We start from the raw sequence: 13,004 nt of genomic DNA on the forward strand, positions 1-13,004 counted from the left end.
TTACGTAGTGGAAAAACCCTATAAACTGAACCAGTCACAACTGGTTCAGAGGAGGTGGGCTGTGATGAGAATGGTGATTAACTGAGGACAGTTAGACCACAGCCTTTTAACACAGTAGGCTTCTAAACCATTTCCTTTTAATACAAATAAAAAGTTACAAAAACCACATGCCTAAGTTACTTGAAAATACCACAGTGAAACTCTCTGCTTGACACATCCTGGTCTAACTGCATGTTTGTGATACATAGGGACTGCTGCTACCCCACTAACTCGGCTGCTGTAGGATGTCTGCAGGACTTGCAGTCCCAAGCACAGGACAGAGTTATATATTATCTATCAAGTACCTATCAAGTGGAAACTTCCCTTACTGGGACTTTGCTAAAACTTGAAAGACATGACTTCTCAAGTACTTATCTAACACAACTGATTCTCAGCGATTTCAAGCTTCTACAAGTATGAGCACTACTAGAGCTGCTCTACTGTTACAGAGTTGCAGAATTAATGCAAATACTACAAAAAATTGTTACAGGCAATCTGGTGCTTCCAAAAAAGAAGAAAAGATAGAACATAATCAACTTTCGCCATGAGAGGACAAAAAAGTCATCAGCACAAATGAATTTATTTGTGCAAAGGTACTTGCATGTTCTTTAACATGTTAGAATAATTTTGTGTCCTATATGGTACAATTACTTAAACATGCTTGAGAATAATGAATTCCCAACAATCAAAATAACCTACAACAAGTGATACAGAAACCCTCTCATGCATTCTTCCCACATGAAGCTGTAAAATAGAAAGATGAAGAGAAAGGATGATTGCAGTCTGCAGCTAATATCTGTTGATACTAGGTACCAACATTAATAAATTTTAAGAGAGATTCAAATTGTTGACTATTCAGTTTGAGATTTCTGAGATTGCTAGAGAAGCAACATACACTTAGAAAGCGACGAGAAAACAAAAAACCTCAGAGGAATCGTCTAAGCAATTGTATCTCTGCACCTATAGACAGTTACGGGAAATAAATCAAATGACAACAAGTACTTGCCAAGTTTTAACTAATGAGCCCTAACTGTCATTAAATATAGTTCTACAACAGATAACTTTTACTTCTTTGCATTACCAGTTTCCTCATAAGGTACAGGAGAATACAATTTCCAATAATATCCTAGTTCCTGAGATTAACCTCAGGAAACCACAGAATACATTTTGGACAGGTATTTTCATACCACCAGGGAGGCAACCCAATACACGTATGTCAAGAAGATGCCTCGTTGTGAGATACTACAGCAGATGGGAATAATTCTGTTTGTTTTCTAATTAATAAACTCTCGTAGCATCTCCACTAGCAAATCCTGAAAACTTCTCCCAAAGATTTTCTTTTACAGAAGTGTAGATGAATAAAAATGACATTCAACCCAACAAATAGGTGGTGGGGGGCTCAAATATGTGAAAATAGGGAAGCTGAAAAGGAAACGTGACCCACTGTTCCAAATGAGTACCAGAAGATTTCAATTCAGAAGCTTCAGCTTCTAAAGAAAATTTCACTCTTATGCCTGTTGGAGCTTTGCCATTTGTGGAAAAATGAGTGCATTAGGCAAGATAATCCTGAAAAGAAATGAAGCATTTCCCAAAATGAGGAAATTATCTCTACACAGAACCAAAATGCACTACAAAAAGATACAGGTCTCTGCTGTGACAAAGTGATCAGAGGCCTCCCCCAGAAAAGCTTAGATGGTCACAGGACTATGTGTCCAGAGACAACTCCTGCATGAGGCACTGACTTGCAGGAATGTGGCTTGGCGAATTAGTAACTTTAGGGAGATTTTTCCTTTCCCCTTCTAGGATAGCATAACTAGCAATCATTTTGAGGCTCAAATTGTAAAGTTACAGTAGGAATAAGCTCCTTCTAGAACAATTTTGAACTTGCTACTAGGAGAATTATTACTCAGCAACCAAGATTACATAGCTCGTCCCTTCACATTTAATATGAAGTCTCTAAGTCTCTAACCTTTCATATACTTTAATCTTATTTCATTTATCATACCCATAAAGGGTGAAGGAATTAAACTTTTTACTTCACAGCTACAGCAGACTAGCAGAAAGAAAGTGCTCAAGCTGTTGCTGAGGCAAAGCAGCAGCTTCTCAAAGTCAGAACAATGGTGGTCACAGGCCCCTCGCCAGCACATGGAATATGAGGCATAATACCTGAATTCACATACAACACTAACCTGGTTAAACTGTAATGGACAACAGTTTCTTCAACTCATGCGTGTGGATAGGGAAGAAAAGAAGTAGAAGGAGGAAGAATCAAAAACATTCTTACCTTCAAGTACAGTCACATGTATAGGAACAAAAGGAGATCATTTTCAAAATTAACATAAAGTTTTTCAAAATTTTCTGAATCTTCAAGTTTGACTGTTACACCCACAGCAAAGGCTGGGCCTCATCTTAAAAATGTGAACAGCTTATGTCCTGCAGTTTCAATTTGCTTTTTTGGTGAAAGCACTGTTTCCAACAGCAGGCCTTATTAAACTGGCCATCAAAACCAGATCACTGATTATGTTTATCTAAAATATTTTTCTTTTTGAGTCATTAGCTTTTTAGTCTACAGTATTCCCAGGGATCATGCCACTGCATAAAATTTCAAGAATCTCCATGCAGGAAAGACTGACTGTACCTGGAGCTTCAGCATCCTGACCAGTAAGTATGTTAGTTAATTCATGACCTGTACAATGATAACCCAAGTTTTTCCCTTTCCATTTTCTGTGTCAAAAACTGACCTTAATTTGCAGTGCACTGGTACTGCACAGCATTATACTCTTCATTGTCCTGATGCCTCGTCACCCCAAGGCAGACCTTTAAGACCCTTACACCAAGACACTGGTTATTTAATCAAGTTCTAACTCCTCTTGAGAAAGCTTTTAACATCCATCTTGAATATACCTGAATACACAATTAATATCTTTAATAGGTACAGAGGATACCTGCTCATCTTCATATAAATTTGCAAAATAAATGCAAGCAAACCCCTTACTGCAAGGAAAAACACATAGAATTTGTGCATGGGCTTACAAAGGCCATGAAAGGTTATGAATACTTCTGCCCCAGGGCTGACAATTCTATTTCTGTAGGCCTCTACTTCTTGGGGGAAAAAAAAATCCACTTCCTTCAGAAAGCTTTGGGAATAGCCATTCTCTAAGCTCTGACACACTCCTTTAGACAAATTTAAGGACAGAGCGACAGCCAGACTGCACATTTGTTCCGAATGTGCTTTCTGAATTAAAGATTTGGCAGGAATAAAAATCTTTCCTTCAGCAAAGGTCTTTCAGAGAAATCCTCGGTCAGAAAGCAAATGGCTGTCAGGTTTCAGGAGTCAAATAACTAGCATCTCCAACACCATAGCAAGAGAGGCAGCTCAGACAGATTAGCTCTCCACAGGACTCAGACCAATAGTTTTACTTTTCTTTCTACCCAACACCATTAAGAGTGGTAAGAAACCTTGGTGAACTATCAAAGTGAATATTGTTAAGGCATGAGACAGTGCTGTCAAAAAAACCCATTCATAAGCTGGTAATGCAGCAATTAAACTGTGAAAAATATAAACTTTTATAACTCTAAACAGTGCCAAAGGATACATTTAGTGTCCAGTGGTTCTTCCAAAGCTAAAGGCACAACATCCTGACTGCAACTCACCAGTCACTCCTACACAAAGAAGGGAAACCTGATCCCCTCCAGCTAAGGACAGGACCATAGAGGACATGCAATAAGACACAAATAGCTGCTGCATATTTGAAAGGGGCCACGTTTCTGTTGTAGAGGCCCCACTTCTACAATGCTTCACTGAAAGCTGTTCAAGCCACATATTCATCAAACCCAGAATGAAGGCCAGCTACTTCTTCCTGCAATATGGGCTTTTTTTTTAATTATCTCACAGCAAATTCCATTACCATTCCTGCCATGAATCTCTGGGGAAAACATTGTCTGGTTACCCTAGTATACCACGTTCCAGTAAGTTCAACGGGCATTACTCTGGGTTAATATGTGGATTATTCAAGACAAAGTAATAAGAAATTTAACAGTCTGCAAATATAGAGACAAAGCATGTTGGAACTCAAAATGTCCCTCAGACATTTTTGAATGTTCCGGGCCCAGGTCAGAAGCATTTGAGACCCTGGTAGGCAGCTGGAAACAGCTGTGATTTTGGATTTGAACCATGGAACGATTTACCAACCTTGCAGGAAGAACAAGAAGTCACAAAAGTTTAGATATTATAGTAGAAGCAGTCACAAAGTAAAGGGAAGATTTTTTTAGTGCTGTACAGGGGGGTTTTAGGTCTTGTACATGGGGGTCAGAAGTTTTAAGATGGAGGGATTTGGACCTGCCCTGTCCTCCCTCTCTCTTCTTCCTTACCTCCATGTTCTTGGTGATGCTGGCACTCACAGATTGGTTTAGAGTAGAAAGGCATCATTTAATATAGGTAATAGGCATTGGGGAAAAACTATAAACATTTAACACGTAATGTATCATATAAAAGATAGCACCAGCCCTGGGCAGGGGGAGAGATGAAGAAGACGGGAGTCAGAAAGGATGTCAGGGTGTGTGTGTGCCTCTGCCTGAGCTGCTGAGCAAACCGCAGCAGCTCAAGAAGAAAATCTTTTAGATAACATGCAATAAACTACCTTGAGACTGGACGACTGAAGACTATTGAGTCTTTCTTTGAAAGCATGGGTTGAAGGAGAGACTTTTCCACCACACGGAGCCACCCCCAACCTAGGGGTGAGCTCTGGCAAAAGCACAGCCTTGGAACATATGTAAAAGCAACTCGGCTGAATGTTTTCACCACAGGGGTGTCAGAACACAGTTGAACCCCTATCTCTGCTCTGTAGATGGCTCTCTGATACAATATTTACTACTGGGAGGGTGACTAGGGGAAGCGTAGACCCTAGGTACCTGGGTTAGGTGCACAGGATTTAGATGCACAGGATTTAGGTGCACAGCCTGGAATAGGCTCCAAGTTCTTCTCCTGTGTACTTCAGAAGGAAAATTGGTTGTCTGAGAGTGAGGTGTGACAAAGCCAGTGCCCAGACCAAGGAACGAACCTAGAAGAGAGCTTCCAGTCCCATTCTCTGGCTTTCAAATTGACACAGGACTTTGTTCAGCATTAACTCTCACATTATGGAGAAGCCTCTCTAGAAAATTGATCTTTAGCCTTTTGTGTTCCTGATAATCTTCATTTCAGCATTGACTTCTGGTTGTGTTTTCCCTTCTGATGAGCCCTCGCCACATTTCTCATCTACCCAGAGAGTGCTCTCTGCTGGGAGGCAAGGAGATAGCAAACCCTGCCACTAACTCCGCAGTGGACCACTAACTCCACAGTTAAAATATATTTGGTATAGGTGTCAGGGTTCTGGGAGTTGAGGACTCTAAGGGGCTCACTGTGATGAGAGGCTGGGGCTTCATCTCACTATAAATTTTGTTCTCATATTTTTCACTCCGCAATCGCTTTTGACTAAGAGTCTTCTCTGCTTGAAGAAAAAATTCCATGGGTGTTAAGGGACTACTGCAACAAAAACAAGAGCTATAATGGACTTCCTATTACATTATTACCTATCACGGGTTCAGGTTGCACTGCCGGCTTTGCCTCCCGCAGCGGGGCCGCGCCCCCTGCCGGCCGCATTCATAACTACACCCAGGGAGCAAAAGCGTTCAGCGGGTTGGAAACTTCTGTCATGGTGTTGCTGTTTGTTCTCTTCTATTCTATCTATTTTCTAGTAAAGAACTGTTATTCCCTTTTCTAAATTTTTGTCTCTAATCCTCATCATTTCAAAGTTACAATAATTTGGATGGAGGAGTCTTATTTCTATTCTAGAAGGGTTTCTGCCTTCCTTGACAGACATTTATCTTTCAAAGATATTACCTTAATTATTAAGGTATTGCCTCAATCTTCCTGATAAACTGAGACTCCCTGAATTCCACTGAATAAATGCTCTTGACAGCAGGAACTTGCTCTATTTTAACACATTAATTAGAGGGTAGCTAAAATAGACTGTAAGTATGATCACAAGTTAGATGTATAGAATTCTAACAGTAGACTCCTAATTTCAAATTGGAAGACTCTAGCTATAGCTTACTTATCCACAGGGTAAACACTCTGTTTTGCACGAGGAGGTGCTAGCATTCAACAATTCAGAAAGAGAGGTATTCAGGCTCTCTAAACTACTGTTAGAAGTGTTATTTACTAAAATTAACACTATAAGGAGAGCATATTATAGGCAATCTTGCATCGCTTGAGATGGCAGGAACACCGTGTGCTGTAGCTTTGAACAGGCCGCTGATCCACATGCTGATGCCAGACAGACCATGTCAATAGGTGAGATTCTTCTTTTTTATTTGGTCATTTGAGTTATAATTTTCTTATAGGACAATAGCTCTATCCATTAAGGATGTTCACAGAAGAATTTCTTGCTGTGTTTATAGATGAAACCACAGCCACGGAAGTGGCATAATCTCTGCTACCAAGTGGGAGCTTGCCTGCAAGCTACTAATTTACAATGAGCTGAGTTCATCCTGGGCCGGGCCCCAGAAGCCGGCGGGCAGGGGGATGGAGACTGCAGGGCCCCGGCCAAAGCGGAGCTGGCCGAGGCTCTGAGCGTCTCGCTGCCAGGTCCCCTCTCCGCAGCGCAGCCACCACCCGAGATCATGCAGCTGCGACCACCGGCAGCCCTGCAGCCCATGCAGAGTGGCCCTGGGCTGGAACTGAATGCAGAGAAAACCAAAGACCAGCCATGCACCGATCCTGACACGGCCCCAGCCTCAGTTCCCGAGTGACCATCTGCAAGCCCCGGTGAGATGTTAACTCTTTCAGTGCTTCAGTTCAGCCTCGAGTAAGAGAAAGGAACAAGATGCAAGCATGTAAAGGAGCAACATGAAGACATCGAGGTCAGTGAGGAAGAAGGCAAGTCCTAGATGGGAGGGATGAGGGGATGCCTTAAACTTGGGGCTGAAATCTTCTTGTAATAGCTATAGGGAAAGACTCTTTTTCCCTGTAATACATAAAGGTATGGGGAGATGAAAATATTCACATTTATATCGAGCAAAGGCCTCCATGCTAAAGTAAGCAGATGATAAAGTAGTTGTAATCTATGAGAAGTTTGAACAGAGAGAGAGAAGAGTGATGAGACCCTGTGCCCCCAGGGAGAGAATAAGACCTCTGCTCCCAGAGATGATTTTAGAGAGAGATAATAAGAACTTTTGCCTTTGAACAGCTCATCTTTAAAACAGTTATTTCATAAGTTGACATGGCCCATAAATACAGGTGTGGGAAAAGCTTGTGGAAAATGGGAGGATCTTCATGATTGCAGATTTCCCCAGGCAACTGCTATTCGTGACAAAATTGAGAGCCATGAGAGAATTTTTATTTCCTTGTGGAGAAGTCTCCATAACGTTAACAAGAGGGACTTCTCTCCCTAACTGAACTGAAGAAAGTCTGTTGTAGAGGTGGTAAACTGACTGAAATTTTAGGTTTCCTTTACATTGTCAATGGGAAGAAAAGGTTGTGGGGGGAGAAGTGTTCTGAAGCTTTTGTCCTGATTTTCATTACTCTTTCTCTTAGTTACTGTTAATAAATTTTTCTTTATACCCTTCTAAGGTTTTGAGCCTGCTTTGTATTTTTCCTAATCCTACCTCACAGCAAAGAGTGCATTGGTGATTGGCCAGCACCGAACCCACTACACTCATTGGTGCATTGGTCAGGAAATCTCAAAATTGGTGAAATTTCAAATTGGTGAACCGCAACCACTACCACTCCACAATGCACGGGGTGGGGTCTCTGGTCAGGATCATTACATTCCACATATTGATCCACATGGAGCTTACCTTTCCCTAAGACATTAGAGACTGTATGAAGAATACTATGTGCTTCTCAGACTTTATGTACAAGGTGAAATAGAGTAGACATGGTCTGTTCAAGATCACTAGCTCCTCAAATAAAATATCTTCTGCAAGGTTATCAACATCCTCTTCCAAACCACCAGTGACCTCCTGCCATAGGCAAAAACCTGCAACTGTATTTTTTAAATCATTCTTTTCTATGGGTACAGTGCTCTTTGCTAGATGTGTATTTTACCCACTAACAGGAAAGCTCACCCTGTTTACATCCTTCTGATACTACAGACAGGTTTACAGCCCCCACTGGAATTACTGATTCTCAGGGTAAACCTGTAAGTTTTAGGTCAATAGTCCTAATGTTGTATTATGGAGGAACATAAGAAAACATTCAGCAGTCACTGAACTGCAGCGACTAACACGGACAAACCAAGCATAAGAGTGACTTCTGTTTACAAACTACAGAAAGGAAGGAGTCTCATGCCTTTTCACACAGGATAGGTGAGGCTGTGAATCTTTCCTCTGCCACCATAACCCTGGAATGCATTTGTCTCTTCATATCCTCACAATGGAAGAAGCCACTTCAAAAAGTAACAGACAGACAAATAAAAACCAGCCAGTGCTACACATCCTTAAAACAGTTTAATAGATATTTCTCTAACATATCACCTACTGCAGTATTAACAGTGTCAAATCACAAATGGAGGGTACTTCCTTGGTGTTTTTAAGTTACATTTTATCAGGGACAACTGCATCAAGCCCATTAGAACAAAGCAGGGAAGCTCTCTGCTGCAAGGCTCTACCCTTAAAATACCCCCTTGCCCATGCCTAAAAGCAGAGCATCTCTTCCAGTCTTCATAGCAAGCCATACCAGCACCAAATCAAGGCAGAATCCAAATTCTGTTTCTCATATCACATTAGTCACTGTGACAACTGATTCTTCTGCTCCAGCTGGATAGCCAAATCAGAGCTGACAGGCTAGCTAATACACTGAAAAGATTGATGTCTCAAGGTATTTTGGGATGCATGGCAGAGGAAGGCAGGGTAGGTAAGACCTTGCCCTGGTAACACAGTGAACTACCCCCTACCACCCACCTAGAGCTTGTATCCTAGCTCCACAGTGTCTGCCAGTCATCAGCACACAGGAGGTGTGCTCCACTCTTGCCTAACACAGCTTCTGATTTGTCAAATGACCAGAAGTTCCACCTGTGGGGAAGGCCCAAGAAGGCCAAGGGGTATTTAAGGCTTAAAATGAGGCCAGTGCACCCTTTGATCCTACCTTCCTCTTGGAATTTGTATCTGAATGCTGCTAGAATGCAGGAGTTGGCTTTTCTATATCTTTCATATGTGTGCTTTTCTATATATTTCCTGTCTTTCTGCTTTCTAATTCCCTCTTCTTAAAACATTTTGAGTAACTTAACATTGAACGGGCTTAAATCTGCTAAATTGAATGGGCCAAATTAATGCTTTGAGCAGTGTTTAACGTTGATTGGATGTTGTACTAAATCTTTTGCCAAAATTCCCTGTCTTTTTGCAGTTTGCCGGTAAACTTATGTCTTGTTTTGACCTTTTGAGAATATCTGGTCAGTGTTTCTCCCATGCATCCAACCCAGGGTACTTGAACCACTGTATAGTCCTTTTATTAGAGCCTTACACAAAGGTGCTTACACAGATACAGCCGAGGAGGAAAAGAGTGCACTGGCTGCCCTATGCCCAGACCGGACTATAGAGCCTGGCAGAGTACACTTAAAGAAACTCCTGAAGCTATGCAAGATTCACCATCAGCTTTCCATTTTATTTCCTAATGCATTTACTACCAGCTTCAACACAAAACACCAATCCTGATATCAAGTAGACCTGAGAGACACAAAAAAATTCAGAATCAACTGGTCCTAGACATTCCAAATCCCTTAAAAGAAGTGAAAGAGCCACTTCAAACATTATAGGAAAGTCCATCTCTACTGGTCAACTATCATTATATGTGACATTTCTAAAATGAAAAATAACAAACATTATTTCTACAAGAAGATGGTAAGTGAGCCAATTGGGTAAGTCTCTGCTGGACCTGCTGTTTGTGAACAGTGAAGGACTGGTGGGTGATTGACAGCTGGAGACCACCCTGTGCATAGTGATCATAAAATTATATAGTTTTTGTTATTTGGAGAAGGAAAGGGATCAGCAGAAATGCTTCCTTGGACTTCTGGATGGCAGACTTCAGCCAGTTTGGGACACTGGTTGACATAATCCATTGGAAGGCAGTCCTGAGAAAGCAAAGGGGTCCAAAAAGGCTGAACATTTTTCCAGAAGGAAATTAAAGGCACGAGACCAGGCTATCCCCCACTGGGAATCTTGTTCTGGATATTTTGTTGAATTTAATTTTCTGGTAGTAAGAACTTGGGAATCTCTTCAATTAATATGCCCATGCTAACAGAACTGTTAATAACTTTTCTTAAAAAAAACTACTCGAAATCCTGGTTTTAAGAAAGAATGTACTGATGCTTTACCCCTACCCCAGAAAAAGTCCTTATCTGACTTTTATGGTTTCATATTGAAGCTGCAGTTTCCCCTGTGCCATAAAATGTCCAGCTTCAATGGGGTGATTTAGAGGAAGTGCAGGAAAAGAAAGGTCCTCCACCCCATGCCAAATAAGGTTTTAGCAGAGTTTTGTACATGCTGAAAACCTCCAAAGTATCTGTTTATCTTCAGAATACCTATGATTAAGAACTAATCAAGACTTAAGAGGTTCTACTGAATAAGTATACAACAAAAAGCAGAGTTAACAGCACAGACAATGATCTATGTGATGACCAAAGTGTGTCTCCTATTTAATAGACAGGCCTAAGTAGACCTGCTATTTACAAGGTATCTCAACAGGGAAGTAATTTTATTTTCCAAGTCCAGGAGACATCCAGAGACAGAAAGCTTTAGTTTTGCATTGTCAAGATGGCTGTTCTTTGAAAACAGTTCTGGTGAAGCAGAGGTACTCTCAGGATTGCAAAGGTCCTGAAACCTGCCTTGCTTTGAGAAATACTCCCAGAAGAGTAGCAATTTCAAAGCAGAAAATACCTGCTACAAGTCCAAAAGAATGATTCCTCTCAGACCAAGGCTCCTGCTGGCCTCATGAAAAGTTCAACACAGGGGCAGTGCCACATCAAACACTTCAGAATTGGCACTGCAGGTGCTACTGATGTCCGAATTGCAATGTGCCAGCTCAAGGAGTTAAAGCTCTTAACAGTATTCACTGTCTGCAGGGAGTATGCTACAGACAAAAACTCACACCATTCCAGAAAATACCTTCTTCTTTGTGCAGCTCCTCTGCTCCATGGCAGTACTGTCAAACAGTAGCAGACTAGGTTAAGAAAAAACAATTCAAACTCACTCTTTCAAAGGCAGAAAGATACTTATTAAGAATATGAAGATCAGATCTTACTATTCTACAGATTTTGCTCTGTCCTGTTAGCATCTCTGTATTCAAAAGAAAAGACAAAACATCCAGTTTTGGTCAGTAAAGTGTCCATTTAATAAACTCCTTAGCCACATTTCTAACCCCTTCTTCCCCCCATAAAATTTCAATTTGCACTTAAGCAGATGACACAATTTGATGGCGTACAACTTAAGTTTTTAAATTTGCACTCTTAATGCTAAGAGTATCAGGGGCTAGTATTTGACGAAATTACATAGAAGTCAGATGTGCCCATGCAAAAGAAGCTGATCTTTATATACAGTCCCTATTTTCTCTTATAAATTTAAATATTTTTAAAAATGTATTTTCAAAACATATAAAGTTTAGGGGATACCCCAAATGTATCTTAAAATAAAATGCTTTCTGGTTTCAAAGGTTATTTCAACAATGAAAACTAAATTGCACCAGATAAAAGGCACTTGTGTTGTGTGATGTCTTAGGCAAGTATATGTTAGTTTCATAACAGTGTTCTTGCATTCATGCAGCTGTCTCTGAGCATCAAGCATCATTAAAGCAGCCAAAAGAGATCGTGAGTAAACTTGATTCCACAGTTGTAAAAACATACAGCATTGTGCTCCATCTTTGACTCTAGAATCAAACACTACTGAAAAATTGCTGTCATTCACATGGGAATTCAAACTACCTTTCATTCTCTCATAAATTACAAAAAGTATGTCATTTAATTATGAAACTAAACCACCAGTGAATAGCTCAGTGTTCAAATAGTTTGTGCCACTGAAAGTCTGTATTTATAAACAAGCTAGGGACTAGTTATTCAAGGAGCAGTGCATTGTATTTTCAATTTCCATTTCACTGTTGAGATAAAAGCGCAGTCCTATTTGCCTTCATCTTCTCCAGCCTCTTCATTAAATGGCTATTGGTCATCTCCATTTCTTCTATCTTATCCAGTGCTGTTCTTAGCTATAAAATGGAAAAAAGTTATTATCACTTTAGTTTATTTGGACTTTGTGCTGTTCTCAAGCTTGGTAAGAGGAATAAAAATATTGTTTTGTAAGTGTGCCACAGAAGTTAAGATAAAACTTCCATTATTGCAGGCAGATGAAACATAATTAAACTCTTTAAAATAATTGTGAAGCAACTGAAACATGAAGTGTATTCATTCTAAAAGAACTAGGTGACTGCAACCTCCCATTACATTAAAGCAATTTACCTAGAACAAGGTAAAGTACTCTCCACCATTATTACTTGCATAGAGATATGTATTCCCATCACAGGTAGCAGGCATCATGCTAGTGATGCAGCAGCTCTTAAGCAAGAATGATCCAACAGCTCAGTTAAATACAGCTTCTTCCCAGAAACCTGTGAGATCCTGGAAAATTCCCAGGCTGTCACTTGACACAGGGACCATTCATCTCTCTAGCAATATTTTGTAGAAAGATTACTTTAAAATATTACAAGTTATCACATTTAGAAAAAAATACCACTTAGATGCTTCCTTTCAACAAGTACAGCAGTGAATCGTAGTTATCATTACTTTAACATGCTAGATATCTTCTGAATGTCATATTGAGACTTGAAGGTCATCTTAAAAAACAATTAAAAGATGTAATCGAAGATTACAAGAAATCAGAGCTTGGAGGCAAAAGACAGCACCTCAAGACAGAAAGGAACATACAGCTGGGAAAAAAACCAAGTC

General features: G+C 40.3%; 1 protein-coding gene across 17 annotated transcripts in view; it reads right to left on the reverse strand.

The window, feature by feature from the left end:
- Positions 1-11,380: 11,380 nt before the first annotated feature.
- The window catches only part of LRRFIP2 (LRR binding FLII interacting protein 2), a 52,633-nt gene continuing 51,009 nt past the window's right edge, over positions 11,381-13,004 (reverse strand). For all 17 annotated transcript variants that reach the window (XM_041714556.2, XM_072924042.1, XM_002198955.5 and 14 more), the window contains one exon: positions 11,381-12,268. In XM_041714556.2, coding sequence (XP_041570490.2) covers positions 12,158-12,268 — 111 coding nt within the window. In that variant the 3' untranslated portion in view covers positions 11,381-12,157. The remainder of the gene's footprint in view (positions 12,269-13,004) is intronic.

This window comes from Taeniopygia guttata, chromosome 2 (assembly GCF_048771995.1).
Source record: "Taeniopygia guttata chromosome 2, bTaeGut7.mat, whole genome shotgun sequence".
NCBI classification, from domain to species: Eukaryota; Metazoa; Chordata; class Aves; order Passeriformes; family Estrildidae; genus Taeniopygia; species Taeniopygia guttata.